This window comes from Pelophylax lessonae (genome assembly GCF_965119305.1).
Source record: "Pelophylax lessonae genome assembly, chromosome: 12".
NCBI lineage: Eukaryota > Metazoa > Chordata > Amphibia > Anura > Ranidae > Pelophylax > Pelophylax lessonae.
This window is the reverse complement of record NC_138779.1, coordinates 31620243-31640195: the sequence shown is the minus strand read 5'-3', so window position 1 is coordinate 31640195 and position 19953 is coordinate 31620243. Positions and strand designations below refer to the sequence as shown.

Genomic DNA, 19953 nt, shown 5'->3' with positions numbered 1-19953 from the left:
CTGAATATACTGTATTTTTCTGCAGCACACCAGATGTCACCCCATGTCACTGTGGGACAACGCACCATGCTGCTCTGAAGAGACTTGAAGTGTCACATGGGGGAGATTTACTAACACTACCGCATTCAACATCGGGCGCAGCTGTGCATAATAACCAAAAAGCTTCTAACGTCAAGTGATTGTAAAGGAAAAATTATCGTAAAAAAAAAAAAAACAACAAACATGTCATTCTTACCTGCTCTGTGTAATGGTTTTGCACAGAGCAGCCTCGATCCTCCTCTTCTCGGGTCCCTCCCCCTTGCTGCGTGCCCCCCAAAGCAGGCTGCTTGCTGTGAGGGCAGTCATGCGTGCTCGAAACAAGTCATTCTTACCTGCTCTGTGTAATGGTTTTGCACAGAGCAGCCCTGATCCTCCTCTTCTCGGGTCCCCTGTGGGAACTCTGGGCCCCTCCCCTTGCTGCGTGCCCCCAAAGCAGGCCGCTTGCTGTGGAGGCAGTTGTACGTGCTTGTTGCATCCATAAGACACAGAGAGCATGTCTCAGCCCCGCCCCCACCCGCCTCACTGGCTGTTATTGACAGCAGCAGGAGTCAATGGCTCCTGCATCTCAGCCAATCAGGAGGGAGAGACCCGGGTCTCATGCACATTGCTGGATCCAGATCTGGCTTGAGAAAGTATTGGGGGGGGGGGCTGCACACTGAAAGTGGTTGTAAAGTCAGAAGGTTTTATTATCTTAATACATTCTATGCATAAAGATAACAGCCCCTAATCTTTACCTGAGGTCCATCTAGATCCAGCAATGTTGCACAAGAGACTTGGCTGTCTGGGACTCCCCTCCCCATTGGCTGAGACAGAAGTGTGGCGCCATTGGCTCTCGCTGCTGTCAATCAAAGTTAGTAAGCCAATAAGGAAAGAAAGGGGCGGGGTGGGCCACGGTTCTGTGTCTGAATGGACACATGGAGCTGTGGCTTGGCTCGAGTGCCCCCATAGCAAAGCTGCTTGGTGTGGGGGCACTCAACAGGAGGGAGAGGCCAAGATCGCTGCCGAGGGACTAGAGAAGAGAAGGATCCGGGCTGCTCTGTGCAAAACCAATTGCATAGAGTAGGTAAGTATAACATGTTTGTTATTTTTAACCAAAAAAAAAATCTTACATATATTCCAACCTATCCCTGAGCAAGAGGCATAGCTGTACAAACTTCAGTGCTCGACTGCCAACCTAAGCACTATCTCAAGTGTTGCATGCTGGCTTACGTGTTTCGAGGGAACATTCTCTTCATCAGAGTCCTTCACAGCTATGTTATGTTTCTCTGTACAAGCTAGTGTGAATAAGTCCTAAAAGTCACTCACTTTCTCAACAAGAGTGTACTAGAAGAGGAAGGTGTATGTGTTATAATAATATAGCACCCACAATGCATGCAGTGCTTTACATGTATTCAACATTCAAATCAATCCCTGTGCTCAAGGAGCTTACAATCTAAGGTCCCTGTTTCAGATGCATACATACTGGGGTCAATTAGACACGTGCCAATTAACCTACCAGCATGTCTTTGGAGTGTCGGAAATCAATGCAAGCACAGGAAGAACATGCAAACTCCATGCAGGTAGTGCTGAATAAATGAATCTGAACAGTAGGAGTTGGATACTGTCATGTTTGCTGCTATAGGAGGCTGCTATAGGAGGCACAATTTCCTCACCTCCAGTCTTTATAAGTGGGTCTCAGTGATATATTTTTTTTTTTTTTTTTGCAAGAATGTGAACTGATCTATGGTGTGGTCTTGATGTTCACAAATAAAACATCCCTGTATTAAAAAGGACAATATATATGTGTGTGTGTGTATATATATATATATATATACACTGTATACCATATATTTTGGTTAGTTACCATCTCATCATAAATTTAGATTCCAGAACAAAACTTTATAAGATGCTGTGATCTCGGAAAGGCCTGCATTGAAAACTTTTCCTGTGACCACATACAGTATATAAACCCTTTGCGAATATAATTTAAGTGCGCTGCTTGGCAAGTTTGTCTGATTCCATTATTGCAATGCGATTGTGCAGGTCATTTTACTTCTTGTCAGCAGTCTACTAACTTGACTGTGCCACCAGAAGAAAAATAATCCAACAATACAAGAAAAAAAATATCAAATAAAAAAAACTTCATTGCAGTGAATTCCCTAGAATCAATGACCGAAGCCGCTTTGTGATCTAGAAATTCCCAAGGTCGTGAGCGATGGCCAGCTAGAGCCAAGGTCACTTCCTGGACTAAGTGCAATAATCTGTTATATTGATAAACTGTATGGCAGAGTGGGCTGTATCTTGCACGCTTATAGATACTGTTTTTTTTTTTTTTTAACAATGTGCCGTGTAGATTTCAAATATGTATCACACATTATATCATTTGCTTTGTTAAACAGGGAACATTAATTATTTTTACATAGAGCTGACATATGGATATCTGACACACACTAAGGTTGGATTGGATGGACCTGTGTCCATCCAGTGGACAAAGCTTGAAGACTGTGGTATTCTAAGTGCCTTGGGCACCTTTAAATACACCAATCAGCCATCACTTTCGGCAGTCCCCCTGAAGAACGGGGTCGGTCTGGTTTCGGCCAGACAGACCATGAGTACCTTATGTCCCTGTCAGGAGTCTTGCGCCTCGGGGGATTGAGGTTTCGGGTCCTACCTCTTCGGAGGGAAGACCATACGATTTCGCACACCCTGTGCTTTTTTGTGTTCTCACCTTGTGTGTGTGCACTTTTTTATGCACCGGGTGGAGTCTTTTGAGTGTGTTGCACACGCTACGGGCTTTAAAAAAAAAAAAAATCAGCCATCACTTTATACCAACCACCTAATATTGAGTAGAGCCTCGTACACACGCAACGATTGTTGGCAGACCGATCGGCCGTCTTTTGTCCAGTGTTGTTGTGTTGGTTGAAATGTGCTCTAGACTGCACACAAATTTTTTTCGGCCAACAACAACCAACTTCAGAAGTGATGTCATGTGCTGGTTTACTTTCCGTGTGTTTTTTCTTCTCTGAGCATGCCCAGTCTTGCTCATCTGATTTTTGTCTGCCGAAATCTGTACTGACTGACGAACAATCAGCCGTTCTGTTGACGGCCAACAAAAATATAATAGCATGCACACCAGATTTTGTTCGGCCAAAAAGTCGCAGTCGGTTGTCGGAAGCATCATACTAACAAGCCGACAATCGGCCGATCGGACGTTGGCCGAAAATTCACGGCCAACAATCGTTGCGTGTGTACAAGGCTTGGGTCCCCCTTCTGCCTCCAAAGCAGCCTTGACCCGTCAAGGCATGGATACCACTAGACCTCTGAAGGTGTTCTGTGGTGTCAAGCAACAAGACGTTAGTAGCAGATCCTTTATGTCCAGTAAGTTGCAAGGTGGGACCTCCATGGAACGGACTTGTTTTCCCAGTACATTCCATAGATGCTCAATTGGAATGAGATCTGGAGAATTTAAAGGCCAAGCCAACACCTCAGACTCATTATATTCCTCAAGCCATTCTTGAACCATTTTTGCAGTGTGGCAGGGCGTATTATCCTAAGTTACAAGGTGGGAACTCCATGGAACGGACTTGTTTTCCCAGTACATTCCATAGATGCTCAATTGGAATGAGATCTGGAGAATTTAAAGGCCAAGCCAACACCTCAAACTCGTTATGTTCCTCAAACCAGTCTTGAACCATTTTTGCAGTGTGGCAGGGCGTATTATCCTGCTAAAAGAGGTCACTACCATTAGGGAATGCCGTTTATGTAAAGGGGTGTACTTGGGTAGCAACAATGTTTAGGTAGGTGGTACGTGTCAAAGTAACATCCGCATGAAAAGCAGGACCAAAGGTTTCATAGCAGAACATTGCCCAAAGCATCACACTACCTACCCCATCTTGCCTTCTTGCCACACAGCATCCTGGTGCCATCTCATCCTCAGGTAGGTGACGTACATGCACCTGGCTATCCACATGATGTAAAACAAAACATGGCCACCTTCCATCACTCCATGGTCCAGTTCTAATGCTCACGTGCCCATTGTAGGCACTTTTGGCTGTGGACACGGGTCAGCATGGACACCGTAGCTCCATACACAAAAAACTGCGATGCCCATTTTTCCTGCTTTCAACATCAACTTCAGGGGCAACATGTTTGCTTGCTGCCTAATTTATTTAACCGACTTTCAGGTGCCATTGTAACAAGATAATCAGCATTACTCACTTAACCTGTCAGCAGTCATAAAGTTATGGTTGATCGGTGTATACATATAAAATACTATATAAAGTAAGAATACAAAGAGAAGAACCCAAAGTTCTGCCAATATTTTTTTTTTTTAAATATGCAAGTATCTTAATTTAATTCGGCCAATATACTGTATAACATTTGTGAAAGCCAAATGGGTGTTGCAGCAGAATTAAAAGACAGTTAAAGGCCTAAAAATCTTTTGTAAACTGTATTTACAATGGAATATACACTGAACGTGTGATCACCCATACACTTGCGACCCCAGTGGAGACACATACACCCCATACCTCAAGTCCACCATGGTTTGATTGTCAGCTATATCGACACCCTGTGTAATGAGTGGAATAAGACAACAGCTGTGAAAGAAATCCTAATGGAGCTGTCTTATAACACATCCTTCCTTTGTGCCTCTTTAGGAAGGCCAACCATGAGTCAATTAAATTGTTCTGGCATTGTTTTAAGAGGAAGTTGTGTGTGTAAATAGACCAGTTGGTAAGTTTCTGCTGGGGAAAAAGATGAAAAAGTTAAGTTTGACAGGCCGACTTTATGAATGTCTTCCTTATATTGATGTAAAATAAAGGAATTTTTGTTTGGGCCGAATTAAATAACGAGGGATGTTTATTTTAACGATGGAAGAACAGGCTAGGCTCGTTTAACCAGTGGATGGCAGGAGGAGCCAGTTAACTGCTTGCGGGCTGCGGTAGAAAACCTTGGCGCCAACTTATCTTCTTTACGATCCATTATTTTTTAAGATTCCACCAATATCAATAGTACAGTCCAGTTTACAAACTGTAAACTATTACTGCAAATAAGGAAACAAATGTAAATCTCTATTTGATTTATATTACGTCCTATTGTTCTGTAGCTCCCTCCCTATGTGCCGTAGACTTCCTACGAATGTACATTGGTCTAACAAAGTATTTGATAGAACGCAGGCCCTAGAAATTCTTAGTATTGGGACTTTTTAGCCACTGGACAAGAGCGTACTTGTTTTTATTGCATACTTTTTACACGGCCTTTAAGTGGAATAAAAGTGTAAAAATTGCTAACAAGACATGTATCTGTTAAACAATGCAGTTAGTAGGAGAAATAGGAACGTAATGTACTTTTAGTGCCCAAGTTCATAACTCGTCAGATTTTGGTGTGAAATATGTAGATTGTAAATCATGAACATTTCAGCTGAAGGTCTACTTCAGCGATGGCGAACCTTGGCACCCCAGATGTTTTGTATAAAGGAAGGATGTTTTGGAACTACATTTCCCATGATGCTCAACAACAGTGCCGAGCGCATGATGCTCATGCGCTCGGCACTGTTGTTGAGCATCATGGGAAATGTAGCTCCAAAACATCTGGGGTGCCAAGGTTCGCCATCACTGATCTATTTAATGCTTAGTGGTTGAAGCTTTTCATTTACTTCTATTCTATTCTCAATAGGCTGGAAATGAATTGCCCATGGCAGGTTACCTTTGGACAAGTACTCTGATGCATAGGTAGACCTTTCTCACTCATAAGGGCTTAATGTTAAAATACGTCCCAGGTTATGGAAATTCAAGTATCTGCTTATCCATGAAAAGCAATAAATGAGAACTAAAACAAGTCCTCACTGGGCTTTTTAGCTGTAGGTACTGTGGTGCACCTTAATCTGAAATTAAAGTGACCATTAATCTAAACTTACAAGTTGCTACCAGAACCAGGAGTAGAGGGTTCATCGTCTAATGTGGACACTTGTTCCTATGATAACTCTCTAAGAAGAGGCATTTCCCTCACATTGGAATTTTATCCCTTTACTTTCAGTTGAGTCTACAGGACGGGGAGTAAATGAGACATGTTAGAAACAAAAGTTGTGTTAGTTTATGTCCCAGATTATGGACATTCAAGTATCTGCTTATCCATGAAAAACAATAAATAAGTACTAAAACAAGTCCTCACTGGGCTTTTTAGCTGTAGGTACTGTGGTGCACCCCAATCAGAAATTAAAGTGACCGTTAATCCAAACTTACGAGTTGCCACCAGAACCAGGAATAGAGGGTTCATCTTCCGATGAGGACACTTGTTCCTTTGATAACTGTCTAAGAGGCATTTCCCTCACGTTGGAATGATATCCTTTTACTTCCAGTTGAGTCTACAGGATGGGGAGTAAATGAGACATGTTAGAAACAAAAGTTGTGTTAACCCTCCCATAATCTAGCCGCAATTGTTAAAAAAAAGTTTTGAAATACTTTTATCCATCAATACTTATCTACCATACAGTTGAAATACATTAGATCAGGGATCCTCAAACTACGGCCCTCCAGCTGTTGCAGAACTGCACATCCCATGAGGCATTGTAAAACTCTGACATTCACAGACATGACTAGGCATGATGGGAATTGTAGTTCCTGAACAACTGGAGGGCCATAGTTTGAAGACCCCTGCACTAGATCATTAGCTCACGAACAACAACGTGTCTTCTGCCTTTTCAGTAAAGACCTATGGTCGTACTCAATTTAGGACTTCTCTACCTGTTGGTCAACTGTTACTAGAGCATCGTCTCTTGCACTACATGAATATTAGTTAAACTAGCACACAGTGTTCATTCTGGTTTAGGTTATCAATCCATGCTGTGCACTTGGCATGTTACCTCTATTAAATGTCAAAGTATAATATTGCTAACTTTCTGTTTTTTTTTCTTGTTTCTGCAGCTGAAAGAAGTGTTTGCACTGACACAGCCTCAGGAAAGACGAAGATGGCTGCCAAACGCAAAGGCGGCCTGAAACTAAATGCTATCTGTGCCAAACTAAGCCGGCAGGTTGTATCAGAACATGGATCAGATCTAGGAGATGCTGAACCTGGATCACTGGAAAGCAGTGAAAGAGAAGCGGAAAATAAACGAGAAGCGGATCCCGCTGGCAGCCTCACCTCTGACCAACGAGCAGAGGAGGATAAACGCCGTAGGGAGGTCATCGAGAAATGGGTCAATGGGGAGTACACAGAAGAACCCCTCGAAAGGCCGACTAAAGACTATAAGAGGATAGGCTTGGCTGAGCTTCCTCCTGAAGGTGTCTACATGGTACAGCCCAAGGGGTGCAGTGATGAAGAAGACAACACTGAGGAGTCCAAGCCCTCCCAAACCAGCAGGTACTTGGATGAGAGAGAGTCAGATAAGACTGTCCCCAAGGAACCAGAGGTAACTGCAAAACTTGCCTCGGGAGCACCTTCAGGTGAGTTTCATTTTCAGTCTTAAAATGCCAATCCAACTGTGGTTGCCAGATGATTTTAATGATGAGAAATAGGTCTTTACTTTGTAGATTTACAGCATATTTACTATTTGAGAACGCAGCTTTGCACAGCACCTTCCTCCTTCCTGTTCATTTTGCAGGAGAATTTGCACTTTGCAGGAGAATTTTCTTTTAGGCTAGTGAATGAGGTGAAGCGGTAAAAACTTCCATCATCCAATTGTGTGCAAGCAAGAATACCTTTTTTTTTCTTGCATGGGATTGGGCATTCTTTACAAAGTGGAATTTCATTACATTTACCAAGCTCTGGGCACTGCAAGGTGAGCAGCTTATTTGCCTTTAGTAAATCAGCCTCCTTACTTTTACCCTATCTATGGGGTTGATTTGCTAAAACCGGAGAGTGCAAAGTCTGGTGTATCTGTGCATGGTAGCCAATCAGCTTCTAACTTCATCTTGTTTAACCACTTTAGCCCGAGAAGGTTTACCCCCCTTCATGACCAGGTCATTTTTTGCGATACGGCACTGCGTTACTTTAACCACTTAAGCCCCAGAAGATTTTACCCCCTTCCTGACCAGGGGGTATTTTGTGATTCGGCACTGCGTGACTTTAACGGACAATTGCGTGGTCGTGCGATGCTGTACCTAAACGAATTTGACGTACTTTTTTTCACACAAACAGAGCTTTCTTTTGGTGGTATTTGATCACCTGTGCAATTTTTTGATCATGCGCTATAAACAAAAAAAGAGCGTCAATTTTGCAAAAATAGCAATATTTTTCACATTTTTTAATATGAAATTCCCCCCCCAAAAAAAAGTAAAAATCAAAATTTTTTAACATTTTCGGTCAATTTGTTTTATGCTACATATGATTGGTAAAAAAAAAAAAATCGCAAAAAGCGTATTTTGATTGGTTTGCGCAAAGGTTATCATGTTTACTAACAAAGGGAAAGATTTTTGTCATTTTTGTTGTTTTTTGTTTTAACGCGTAATGGCAGCGATCTGCGATTTTTTTTGCGGTACTGCGACATTGCGGCGGACAGATCGGACCCTTGACTGACATTTTTGACACTTTTGGGGTTACCAGTGACATTACTGCAGTAATCAGTGCTATACATATGCACTGTTACTGCAAAATGACACTGGTAGTGAAGGGGTTAACTTTATTTGAGAGGGAGGGGCTGTGTGTGTCCCTAGGGGCGTGATTCTAACTGTGATTGGCTGTGGCTTGAGCTGTATAAACAATGATCAACGGTCCTACATAGTAGAACCGTATTATCAGTGTTTCTACACAGGGGAGAATGACAGGCGGCTTGTTTACACTAGCCGCCTGACTTTCTCCCTCTGCAGCGACGATCGCAGAGTGACCGGCGGACGTCGGGTCCGCCGGTCACATGCGCGGGGGGGGGGGGTGGTCCGTGACCACAGGGGAGCGGGAGCGCGCCTCCGGGGGAGTGCGCTCGCTCCCTAGACCCTCACAGGCTAGCGACGTAGATCTACGTCACTCTGCCTGTGAGGGGCTGACTGCCACAGTAAATATACTGTGAGCAGTCGGCAAGTGGTTAACTGACAATTGCGCAGTCATGCGATGCTGTACCCAAATGAAATTGATGTCTTTTTTTTTTTTTTTCCATAAATAGAGCTTTTTTTGTGGTATTTGATCACCTCTGTGGTTATTATTTTTGGGCTATAAACAAAAAAAGACCGAAAATGTTGAAAAAAAAAAAAACAATATTTTTTACTTCTATAAAACATATGCAATAAAAAATGTAAAAATGTCAAATTTCTTCATCAATTTAGGCCAATATGTATTCTGCGACATGTTTTTGGTAAAAAAATTAAAATAAAATCCCAATAAGCGTATATTGATTGGTTTGCACAAAGGTTATAGCGTCTACAAACTATGGGATATATTTATGGACTTTTTTTTTTTTTACTAGTAATGGCGGCGATCAGCGATTATTAGCGGGGCTGCAACATTGCGGCGGACAGATCGGACCCCTGACTGACATTTTTGACACTTTTGGGGGGACAAGTGACATTACTACAGTAATCAGTGCTAAAAATATGCACTGTTACTGTAATAATGACAATGGCAGGGAAGGGGTTAACATATATGGGTGATCAAAGGGTTAAATGTGAGCCATGGGGAGTGTTTTCTAACTGTATGGGGGGAGGGACTTGTGAAATGAACTCAGAGACCTGTGATCCTATATAGAAGGATCACAGGTGCTCTGTGATCATGTAATAATGACACTGGCAGGGGAGGGGTTAACACAGGGGTGATCAAAGTGTGAGCCTAGGGGAGTGTTTTCTAACTGTATGTGGAAGGGACTTGTGAAATGACCATAGAGACCTGTGATCCTAAATAGAAGGATCACAGGCGCTCTGTGATCATTCCAGAGAGAACAATGGTCTTCTGTGTTTACAACAGCAGACCGTCGTTCTCTCTCAGTGGGGAGCGATCGCGGGTGCCCGGCGGCAATCGCGGCCCTGTGGATCTGCATCCCCGCTGCCTAGTGGGGGCGGGCGCAAGTCTCTGGCGGCACGGCGAGCCTCACCCTCAGGAGCGCTCCCGCGAACCGCCGCACAGGTAGCGGAGCCAGCCTGCCGCAGTATATCTGCGGCGGGCGGTCGGTCGGCAAGTGGTTAAGCGGTTAATTGACCTTTTGACCAAAAAAAAGTGGAAGCTGATTGGTTTCTATGCAGAGCTGCACCAGATTTTGCACTCTCCAGTTTTAGTAAATCAACCCCTATGAATGTTAGCTGTAGACTAAAGGCACACACTTTAAGAAAATCGGGCGAACATTTTCATCCAAAGAATTTTCGTACGATTTTCGTATAGTGTGTACACAACTTTCTACAGACGATTCAGAATTTTTGTACGATAATTCCCGAAGGGAGAAACTCCAAAATTTTTCTCGTACGGGAAAAAATAAACAATTTTCGTACAATTTTTGTAAAAGAAAAATCAGAAAAGAAAGACTGCGCATGATCAGAAACAATAAACAACAAAGAAAGCCTTTGTCGTACGAAAATTTTTGTACAAATTTACGTAAGAAAATTCTTTCGGTTCCGATTTGCTGTGAAACAACCAGCAAAATCGGACAATCGTTCGCCCGATTTTCTTATACCGTGTTGCTTTCTTCTAGGGATCATCAAAATCGAGTTGCTTTCTTCTAGGGATCATCAAAATCGCCCCGATTTTCTTATAGCGTGTACCCCACTTAAAAGGAGTTGTTTCTTCTAGGTATCATCAAAATTGTCTATTCAAGCAACCGATTCATCTACCACTCATTCGTTTTCTCTATACATCTTTTGTCTTGTTACGGTATTATCGGTCATGAATAGGGATAAGAATTATGGGACAAATTTGCCAGTTGGCTTATAGCAGAAGTTAATTAGTACCGGAACAATGTTCTTTTTCCCCCCCACTATACATTTATCGCTATCAAGCTCTTTCTTGCGCTTCATAGGGGCTTAGCTTTTGCTAGTATTAATTAAACCGTAGCCCATAATTAATAAACTGGGATAAAATATAGTTTTCATTCTATCAAAATGCCATTGTAGCCCTGCTATGGCACCTTCTCCCCGTATTCCTATATTTGCCATGGCAGACAGCCTGCAGCCCGCAGTCTCTGTCTCGGAGTGTTTAGGCGGTCAGACTGTTGGCTTGGCTGTCTGCTGGTTGGCTGCGAGTGGCGGTGCTCGGCTCATAATTATGCATGAAGATATAAACAGAGCTGTTTAATTATCCTTCACCACATCAGTGACAAAGTAATTAACAAACATTGTGAGATCAATGGGAAGATGTGTGACCTTCAACAGACGCCCATAGGAAAGCATTTCCCTCTATGGGACAAGGTGACTCGGCTCGTCGTGCGCACTGATACAGAGACACACGATTGCTGGCGTACGGTACGCACCACCACTTCTTGTGGGATCCCAGATCAAAAATCATTCCTCCTCCTTTAGTGTTTTCTTTCCAAATATAGTCAGAAAGTGCTATTTATATCTCCATGCCTGTGTCCCTTAACATCTAACCGAGGGACAGTGGGGGGGGAGCCTTCCCTGCAGTGTGTGAGTACAGAGGAAAGCACTGTCATTCCTAATTGCTTTCAAACCACAAACATTTATTATAATGTGCCCAGAGTGCTGCAAAAAAAAAAAAATCTCTGACTATGTATAAAGAAAGCACCTATCTATGCTTTGAAGGACATTTATCAAACAGCTTAACTTTAAATGCAGGCGCAAATCAGCAGTTTTTATGTGTATTTGCAACCCCCGCGCCGGTAATCCTGGGCAGCCAACCGTGACAAATGTGCACAGGTCTGCAACAGATTTACCACCGGAGGGGAGACTTTCACTAAAAGCAGATGCACAAGTAAGAAGTGGTCAGGGGCGGGTTTTATTCTGTCGCAGTCGGTGTTCATTTTGATATCAAATTTCAATTTAGTTTTAGTTATAGTCTTTTGACTAAAATGTAATTTTAGTCGTATTTTAGTCATCTGAGTAGTTTTCGTTTTAGTCGTATTTTAGTCGACTAAAATTTCCAGTACATTTTAGTCGACTAAAATCTCCGGTACATTTTAGTTGACAAAAATCTCCAGTACATTTTAGTCTACTATAAACTCCAGTACGTTTTAATTGACTAAAATCTCTGGTACATTTTAGTCTACTATAACCTCCAGTACATTTAAGTCTACTATAATTTCCAGTACATTTTAGTTGACAAAAATCTCTGTTACATTTTAGTCTACTTTAATCTCCAGTAAATTTTAGTCGACTATAATCTCCAGTAGTGATCGACCGATATCGTTTTTTTAGTACCGATACAGATATTTTGGTCATCGGCTATCGGTATCAGCCGATATTGGCTGATATTTTCGGACATTTTAGTCTACTATAATCTCCAGTACATTTTAGTCTACTATAATTTCCAGTACATTTTAGTCTACTATAACCTCCAGTACATTTTAGTCTACTATAATCTCCGGTACATTTTAGTCTACTATAATCTCCAGTACATTTTAGTCTACTATAACCTCCAGTACATTTAAGTCTACTATAATCTCCAGTACGTTTTAATTGACTAAAATCTCCGGTACATTTTAGTCTACTTTAATCTCCAGTAAATTTTAGTCGACTATAATCTCCAGTAGTGATCGACCGATATCGTTTTTTTAGTACCGATACAGATATTTTGGTCATCGGCTATCGGTATCAGCCGATATTGGCCGATATTTTCGGACATTTTAGTCTACTATAATCTCCAGTACATTTTAGTCTACTATAATTTCCAGTACATTTTAGTCTACTATAATCTCCAGTACATTTTAGTCTACTATAATTTCCAGTACATTTTAGTCGACTAAAATCTCCGGTACATTTTAGTTGACAAAAATCTCCAGTACATTTTAGTCTACTATAATCTCCAGTAAATTTTAGTCTACTATAATCTCCAGTAAATTTTAGTCTTCTATAATCTCCAGTATGTTTTAATTGACTAAAATCTCCGGTACATTTTAGTCTACTATAATCTCCAGTAAATTTTAGTCGACTATAATCTCCAGTAGTGATCGACCGATATCGTTTTTTTAGTACCGATACAGATATTTTGGTCATCGGCTATCGGTATCAGCCGATATTGGCTGATATTTTTGGGCATTTACATTTTTTTTTTATTTTTCACAGGTACTCTTGTGGAGGGATCTGGGGGGTCTAAAAGACCCCAAACCCCTCCTCTGCACTTTAAAGCATTCAAAATGCCAAGTTTGGCTGTTTTGAATGCTCGCATTTTTTTGAATTTGCCACCGAAAAATTTTTACATGGAGACCCGATCAGAGCTGACGGGTGCAATGCCAGGGGGCATCAGCTGTTTCAATAGAAACCGGCTGACATTCGGCCCGTGTGTACTGGAGTCGGTCCCACAGGAGATGGCTATACCGCTGGCTCCTGTCATGGGGGCATGACCGAAAAAGGTCTGCCGATTGGCTCCTAAACAGCGCTCTCAGCCAATGGCTGAGCGAGCTGACCGGAGTGTTCTGGCGAGGGGGCCCTCCCCCTGTCAGAACACAACAGTGGGGGAGATCGCTGTACTAACACCGGGGTGTTAGTATGGCGGCTCCCCCTGAGCGATTTTTTTTTTTTTACGTTCAGCCCTCTGGGTTTAAGGAAAAAAATTTACTAATGTGTACCAGGCTTTAGCCCAGTGTGAGCAGGATGGAAATGTTTCTGGAATTAACAAAATTGTGGTTTTTCGTTTGAGAAAAATCGTACATATTTTAATGAAACCTGGTTAATGCGCCTGGGATTCCATTCAAATAGCAGGTCTGGCTTTCAAACGTAATTAGTTGACTCTATGTTGGCAAGAAACAAAATGTTGTTGGATGACGACTGTATGGTCATCTTTACTGTTCTCTCTACCTGCCAGTGCTTGTTGTCAGTCACATTTAGTGCATCGAGGAAGTGAAAGGAGGAACTTTGTGGCACTGTGATATCTTAAAAACCGTCAAGAACTAAGTATAAACACTCACTGGCCAGTTTATTAGGTACACCTGTTCAATTGCTTGGTAACACAAATTTCTAATCAGCCAATCACATGGCAGCAACTTAGTGCATTTAGGCATCTAGATGTGGTGAAGGCGACCTGATGAAGTTCAAACTGAGCATCAGAATGGGGAAGAAAGGTGATTTAAGTTACTTTGAACATTGGTGCCAGACGGGCTGGTGTGAGTATTTCAAAATCTGTTGATCTACTGGGATTTTCACACACAACCATCTCTCTGGTTTACAGAGAATGGTGGGAAAAAGAGAAAATATCCAGTGTGCAGCAGTTGTGTGGATGAAAATGCCTTGTTGATGTCAGAGGAGAATGGGCTCAGATAACCACTCGTTACAACCAAGGTATGCAGAATACTATCTCTGAACGCCCAACACATCAGACCTTGAAGCAGATGCGCTATATAGCAGCAGAAGACCACACCGGGTACCACTCCTGTCAGCTAAGAACAGGAAACTGAGGCTGCAATTCGCACAGGCTCACCAATATTGGATGAATGAAGATTGGAAAAACATTGCCTGGTCAGATGAGCCTCCATTTCAGCTGCGACATTCAGATGGTAGGGTCAAAATTTTACCTAAACAACATAAAAAAAAAAGCATGGATCCATCCTGCCTTGTATCAAGGCTTCAGGCTGGTGGTGATGGTGTAATGGTGTGGGGGATGTTTTCTTGGCACACTTTGGGCCCCTTAGTACCAATTGAGCATCGTTTAAACCCCACGGCCAACCTGAGTATTGTTGCTGACCATGTCCATCACTTTATGACTATAGTGTACCCATCTTCTGATGGCTCCTTCCAGCAGGATAATGCACAATGTCACAAAGCTCCAATCATCTCACCACTGGTTTCTTCAACATGAAAATGAGTTCACTGTACTCCAATGGCCTCCACACTCACCAAAACTCAATCCAATTGAGCACTTTTGGAATGTGGTGGAATGGGAGGTTCACATCATGGATGTGCAGCTGACAAATCTGCAGCAACTGCGTGATGCTATCATGTCAATATGGACCAAAATCTTTGATGAATGTTTCCAACACCTTGTTGAATCTATGCCACCAAGAATTAAGGTAGTTCTGAAGACAAAAGGGGGTCTAACCCGGTACTAGCAAGGTGTACCTAATAAAGTGGCTGGCGAATGTGTATATATATATATACACTAACTGCCCTGGGGTTAATTATGCAATCTCCTCAAATTCCTCTAATACAATAAAAACCTTTGTAATCCTGCTTGATATGTATCACTACAAACCTTTACCATCCAGTCCCAGTTTGGACCTTCTGTATTGGTTTATCTGAAATGGAGAAAAGTATATGGTTAGGGCTTCCATGTATAGAGTCTGGAGGGGACTTCTAAAAAAAAATAGATCTGTGTTGCTGGACCCCTTTGGTGGACAAAAAAACAGATACTCTGTTTTTTCGGACCTAAAAGAGACAGATTTTTGTCAACAGGGATACCTCAAGGAGTTCCCAGATAGGAAGAATGTAACCACCACACCATTTTTCAGTCCAATATGGATTCTTTTATTCAATCTAATGTAAACAAAAATCCAATGTGTTTCGAGGGCTTACAAATCCCCCTTTATCAGGGCTTGTGTGCTGTCACCTGGTCGCCGGCCTGGTAGACCCATCCTCCTGACAGAGGTCCGGTACAGATTTTTCCCAATTTCAGCACACAGTAAAAGGGGACAAGTGACCCCCTGAAACACGTTGGATATTTATCCCTACATCACATTGAATGAAAGGGAACAAATCAGTGTGGTCCTCCCATTCTTCTAATACAATTGGCAGAGATGTGTGGATTGGAAAATCATATGAACACTTCACGATGATCTCCCCAGAGTGGAAGGGCTCACAGGTAATTGTCCCATGCGTCTTGTAACTCAGTTTGCTATTTTCCCTGGTATCCTAGTATTCATGTACCCAACCAATGGCATCTTTTATATCTCTTGTTGTTTATTATGACTGAATACCCTGTAAGTTTTGGTAAAAACGCTTGGTATATTAAAAAAACATTAAAAAAAAGAAAATTGTATAAAAAACAGAATTATATGTCACAAACCCAACATAAAATGGAGTAATTATTGGTTTTGATGGCATGAAGCACAGGATCTTTGATGTTACAGTATGTCACAAAAGTGAGTACACCCCTCACATTTTTTAAATATTTTATTCTATCTTTTCATGTGACAACACTGAAGAAATGACACTTTGCTACAATGCAAAGTAGTGAGTGTACAGCTTGTATAACAGTGTAAATTTTCTGTCCCCCTCAAAATAACTCAACACACAGCCATTAATGTCTAAACCGCTGGCAACAAAAGTGAGTACACCCCTAAGTGATAATGTCCAAATTGGGCCCAGTTAGCCGGTGTCATGTGACTCGTTAGTATTACAAGGTCTCAGGTGTGAATGGGGAGCAGGTGTGTTAAATTTGGTGTTCTCGCTCTCACTCTCTCATACTGGTCACTGGAAGTTCAACATGGCATCTCATGGCAAAGAACTATAAGTGTTGCTCTACATAAAGATGGCCTAGGCCAGTGATGGCAAACCTTGACACCCCAGATGTTTTGGAACTAAATTTTTCATGATGCTCATACACTCTGTAGTGTAGTTAAGCATCATGGGAAATATAGTTCCAAAATATCTGGGGTGCCAAGGTTCACCATCACTAGCCTAGGCTATAATATAGCAAAGTGTAATTTCTTCAGTGTTATGACATGAAAAGATATAATAAAATTACAAAAATGTGAGGGGTGTACTCACTTTTGTGAGATACTGTATGTATGCCATTATTAAACAAATTCATGGAGAGATGATGTTTAGAAGAAGCAGCAGGGTTTGTGTATTAAAAACAGTCATATTTGGCTTTTCATTTTCTTGGCTGCTAAAAAAATTTGTAGTTATGGGCGAAAGGTTCATAATTCATTGCTGCTTTTGTTTTAGTTCAGCCCCATGGGGGTTATATTTCCATCATGGCTGATGGATCTTGTGTCCTGGTCACTGTACTTGTTTGAATGATGACTTATACAGTGACCTATGACCACCAGATTTCAGGTTACAACAGAATAAACTAGAGAAAGATCAATTTTGATTGGTTGCTGAACTTTGGTTATGGTCTCAATAATTAAGGTCTTGTCACAAAGTTGCATGGCCATTATTTTGAAGTTTCGAAGAGTTTATCTTTGTGCAACATTAAGGCACTGAACACACCTTTACCTTTTTGTCATCTTAATGAAGAATTTAAAAAACTGTTTCAACCATGGCAAATTAAAATATTGAGCTAGATTGCTACATGACTCAATGAATTGTTAGCATTACTTCTTGCCCATAATACTGAACAAATGTATTACAACAACTCGGATCCTGCATGTAGGACTACATTCCAGGTCATAGAACCGCTACAGCAATCAGCTAGGCAAACACAAGTTTGGTTTGTCAGATAACCAACATTTATTGTGAAGGTCTACCTTGTTGGTTTTATTCTTAATAGTATATTAAAAGGAGATACTCACTTTTTGTTAATCATTATTTAAATTTTCAGTTTTACACAGGGCTTTTTTTCCTCGGAGAATAGGTGCTGGAACTCCCCACTTCTGAGTCACTCATCGTCTTCGCCCCTTCCCACCTCCGAGCACTGTCCCTTGGTTTCACCCCCTACCCACCTCCGAGCACCGTCCCTTGGTTCCACCCACTACCCACCTCCGAGCACAGTCCCTTGGTTTCACCCCCTACCCACCTCCGAGCACCGCCCCTTGGTTCCACCCACTACCCACCTCCGAGCACCGTCCCTTGGTTCCACCCACTACCCACCTCCGAGCACCGTCCCTTGGTTCCACCCACTACCCACCTCCGAGCACCATCCCTTGGTTCTGCCCCCTACCCACTTCCGTGCACCATCCCTTGGTTACACCCCCTACCCACCTCCAAGCACCATCCCTTGGTTCCGCCCCCTACCCACTTCCATGCACCATCCCTTGGTTACACCCCCTACCCACCTCCGAGCATCATCCCTTGGTTCCACCCCCTACCCCCCCTTTGAGCACCATACCTTGGTTCCACCCCCTACTTACTGTACCTCCCAACACCAGCTAATTTAGAGAATACAGAACCAAGTATCATTTTGTTGTGCTAAGTATTTTGTATGGAATTCGTTAATGGTAACAAGAAAAGCAGTAAAACAGATCCCCTGGAATCAGCAACAATAGACCGCCCCCCCCCCCCCCAAGAATAGATCCCCCCCCCCAGCAACAATAAATCCTCCACTGCAACAATAACCACACCCACAACAAAATGCCCTCTAGCAACAATAGATTTACTCCAGCAACAATAGATCCCCCAGCAGCCAGCATCAGTAGGCCCTTTAGCTCACCCCACTGACCCCAGCACCCCTTTGCCATTGCATACATTAAGACTGGAGGTTCCGGAACTGCGTTCCCCCGCGTTCCCGCTGAAAAAAAGCCCTGGTTTTTTACAAGTGCCACTCAAAATTCACAATTTTGGAATTTTATTGAGCGTATTCTTTATTTGTAGGGGGTTTTATCCACTGCTTTGTGGTATAAGCAATTGGACTTTTTTGCAAGCATAAAAAAAAACCCAAAACCTACAAAGTCGATCCAGAAAAAAAAATATTATAATATTAAAATGAAACATTTTACTAATCGTCAGTTCCTGCATATATCTTGACAGTGAGGACTTGGCTCCACTTCCAGCAGAATGACTTTTGTACATATTAGGCCAAGGCAGGAGAGCAGAGACGTATGAAAACTTTGTTTAATGTACTGAAAAGCCATTTCTCAGACCGTTCAGGAAATTGATTTTCTTGCCATTGATGAACTCCATTTTATTTTACTCTAGTATTAATTACCTTTTTTTTAACAAATTAATCTAAAGTCATAAAACCTTGCGAGACAGAATTATGTGTAGAAAAGGACAGAACAAGCTGTGCGCTCTGTGATACTGAATATTTCTCTTCTTCACACACAGGAGAAACATCCACATTGCGAGATTATGCGGCCAACACTATGAGCGAGTTCCTTGGGATGTTTGGCTACACCCAACCTAATGTAAGGGATGAGCTTGCAAAGAAACTTAGCTTTGAGAAGATCAATGCTGCTACCTCAGAGACCACCTCTGCCGAAGACCCTCTCAGTAAGCGTGCTAGGTTCTCCAAGTATGAGGAGTATATTCGGAAACTGAAAGCCGGGGAGAATCTGTCCTGGCCCGCTCATGTTGTAAAGGCTGAAGAACCGAATTCCAAACCCATACAGAGCAAAGATACTTTAACGACCCTTCAGCCATCCCAGCAGCCACCACAGCAGCCACCACAACAGCCACTGGTTAGTAGAGCACCAGTACATGAGGCAGTAATTCTGCAAGAACCGAAAGCAACTGTCATGCCTCCTTTAGCGGCTGGCAGCTCTCATATGCAAGGCCTTATGTCTCGAGCTTCCAAGTATGACTTTTTTATCCAGAAGCTAAAAACAGGAGAGTCTTTGAGACCACAGAATGGAAACACATACAAGAAACCCTCCAAATATGACCTGGAGAATGTCAAGTATCTTCACCTTTTTAAACCAGGAGAAGGGAACCAGGACATGGGAGGCTCTATAGCTTTTAAAACTGGGAAAGTTGGGCGGCCTTCCAAGTATGATGTACGTAATATCCAAAAGCTTACTCCCTTGAAAGCAGCTGCGGTGGTACCAAGTATGTCCCCTGCTCCTATCACAAGCACTCCCTCCACCCCGGTGCCTGCATCTGAGCAACCAGTAGCGTTGCCTTTCAACACTCCAGAGTATCTCAAATCAACCTTCTCTAAGACAGACTCCATCACTACAGGAACAGTCTCCACCGTGAAGTAAGTACTTTGCCTTTTGACTGTTCTAATTTGGGTACATTTTGAATGCAGTCGCTGTTT

The 19953-nt window shown here is 42.3% G+C and overlaps 1 protein-coding gene across 5 annotated transcripts in view; it reads left to right on the top strand.

Annotated features, from left to right (window-relative positions):
* CASZ1 (castor zinc finger 1) overlaps nt 1–19953 on the top strand; it is a 336500-nt gene that overhangs the window by 282020 nt on the left and 34527 nt on the right. For 3 of the 5 annotated variants that reach the window (XM_082274519.1, XM_082274520.1, XM_082274518.1), the window contains 2 exons: nt 6942–7460; nt 19023–19893. In XM_082274519.1, the coding sequence (XP_082130645.1) occupies nt 6986–7460; nt 19023–19893 (1346 nt within the window). In that variant the 5' untranslated portion in view covers nt 6942–6985. The remainder of the gene's footprint in view (nt 1–6941; nt 7461–19022; nt 19894–19953) is intronic. The other 2 variants (XM_082274522.1, XM_082274521.1) reach the window with 1 other exon arrangement.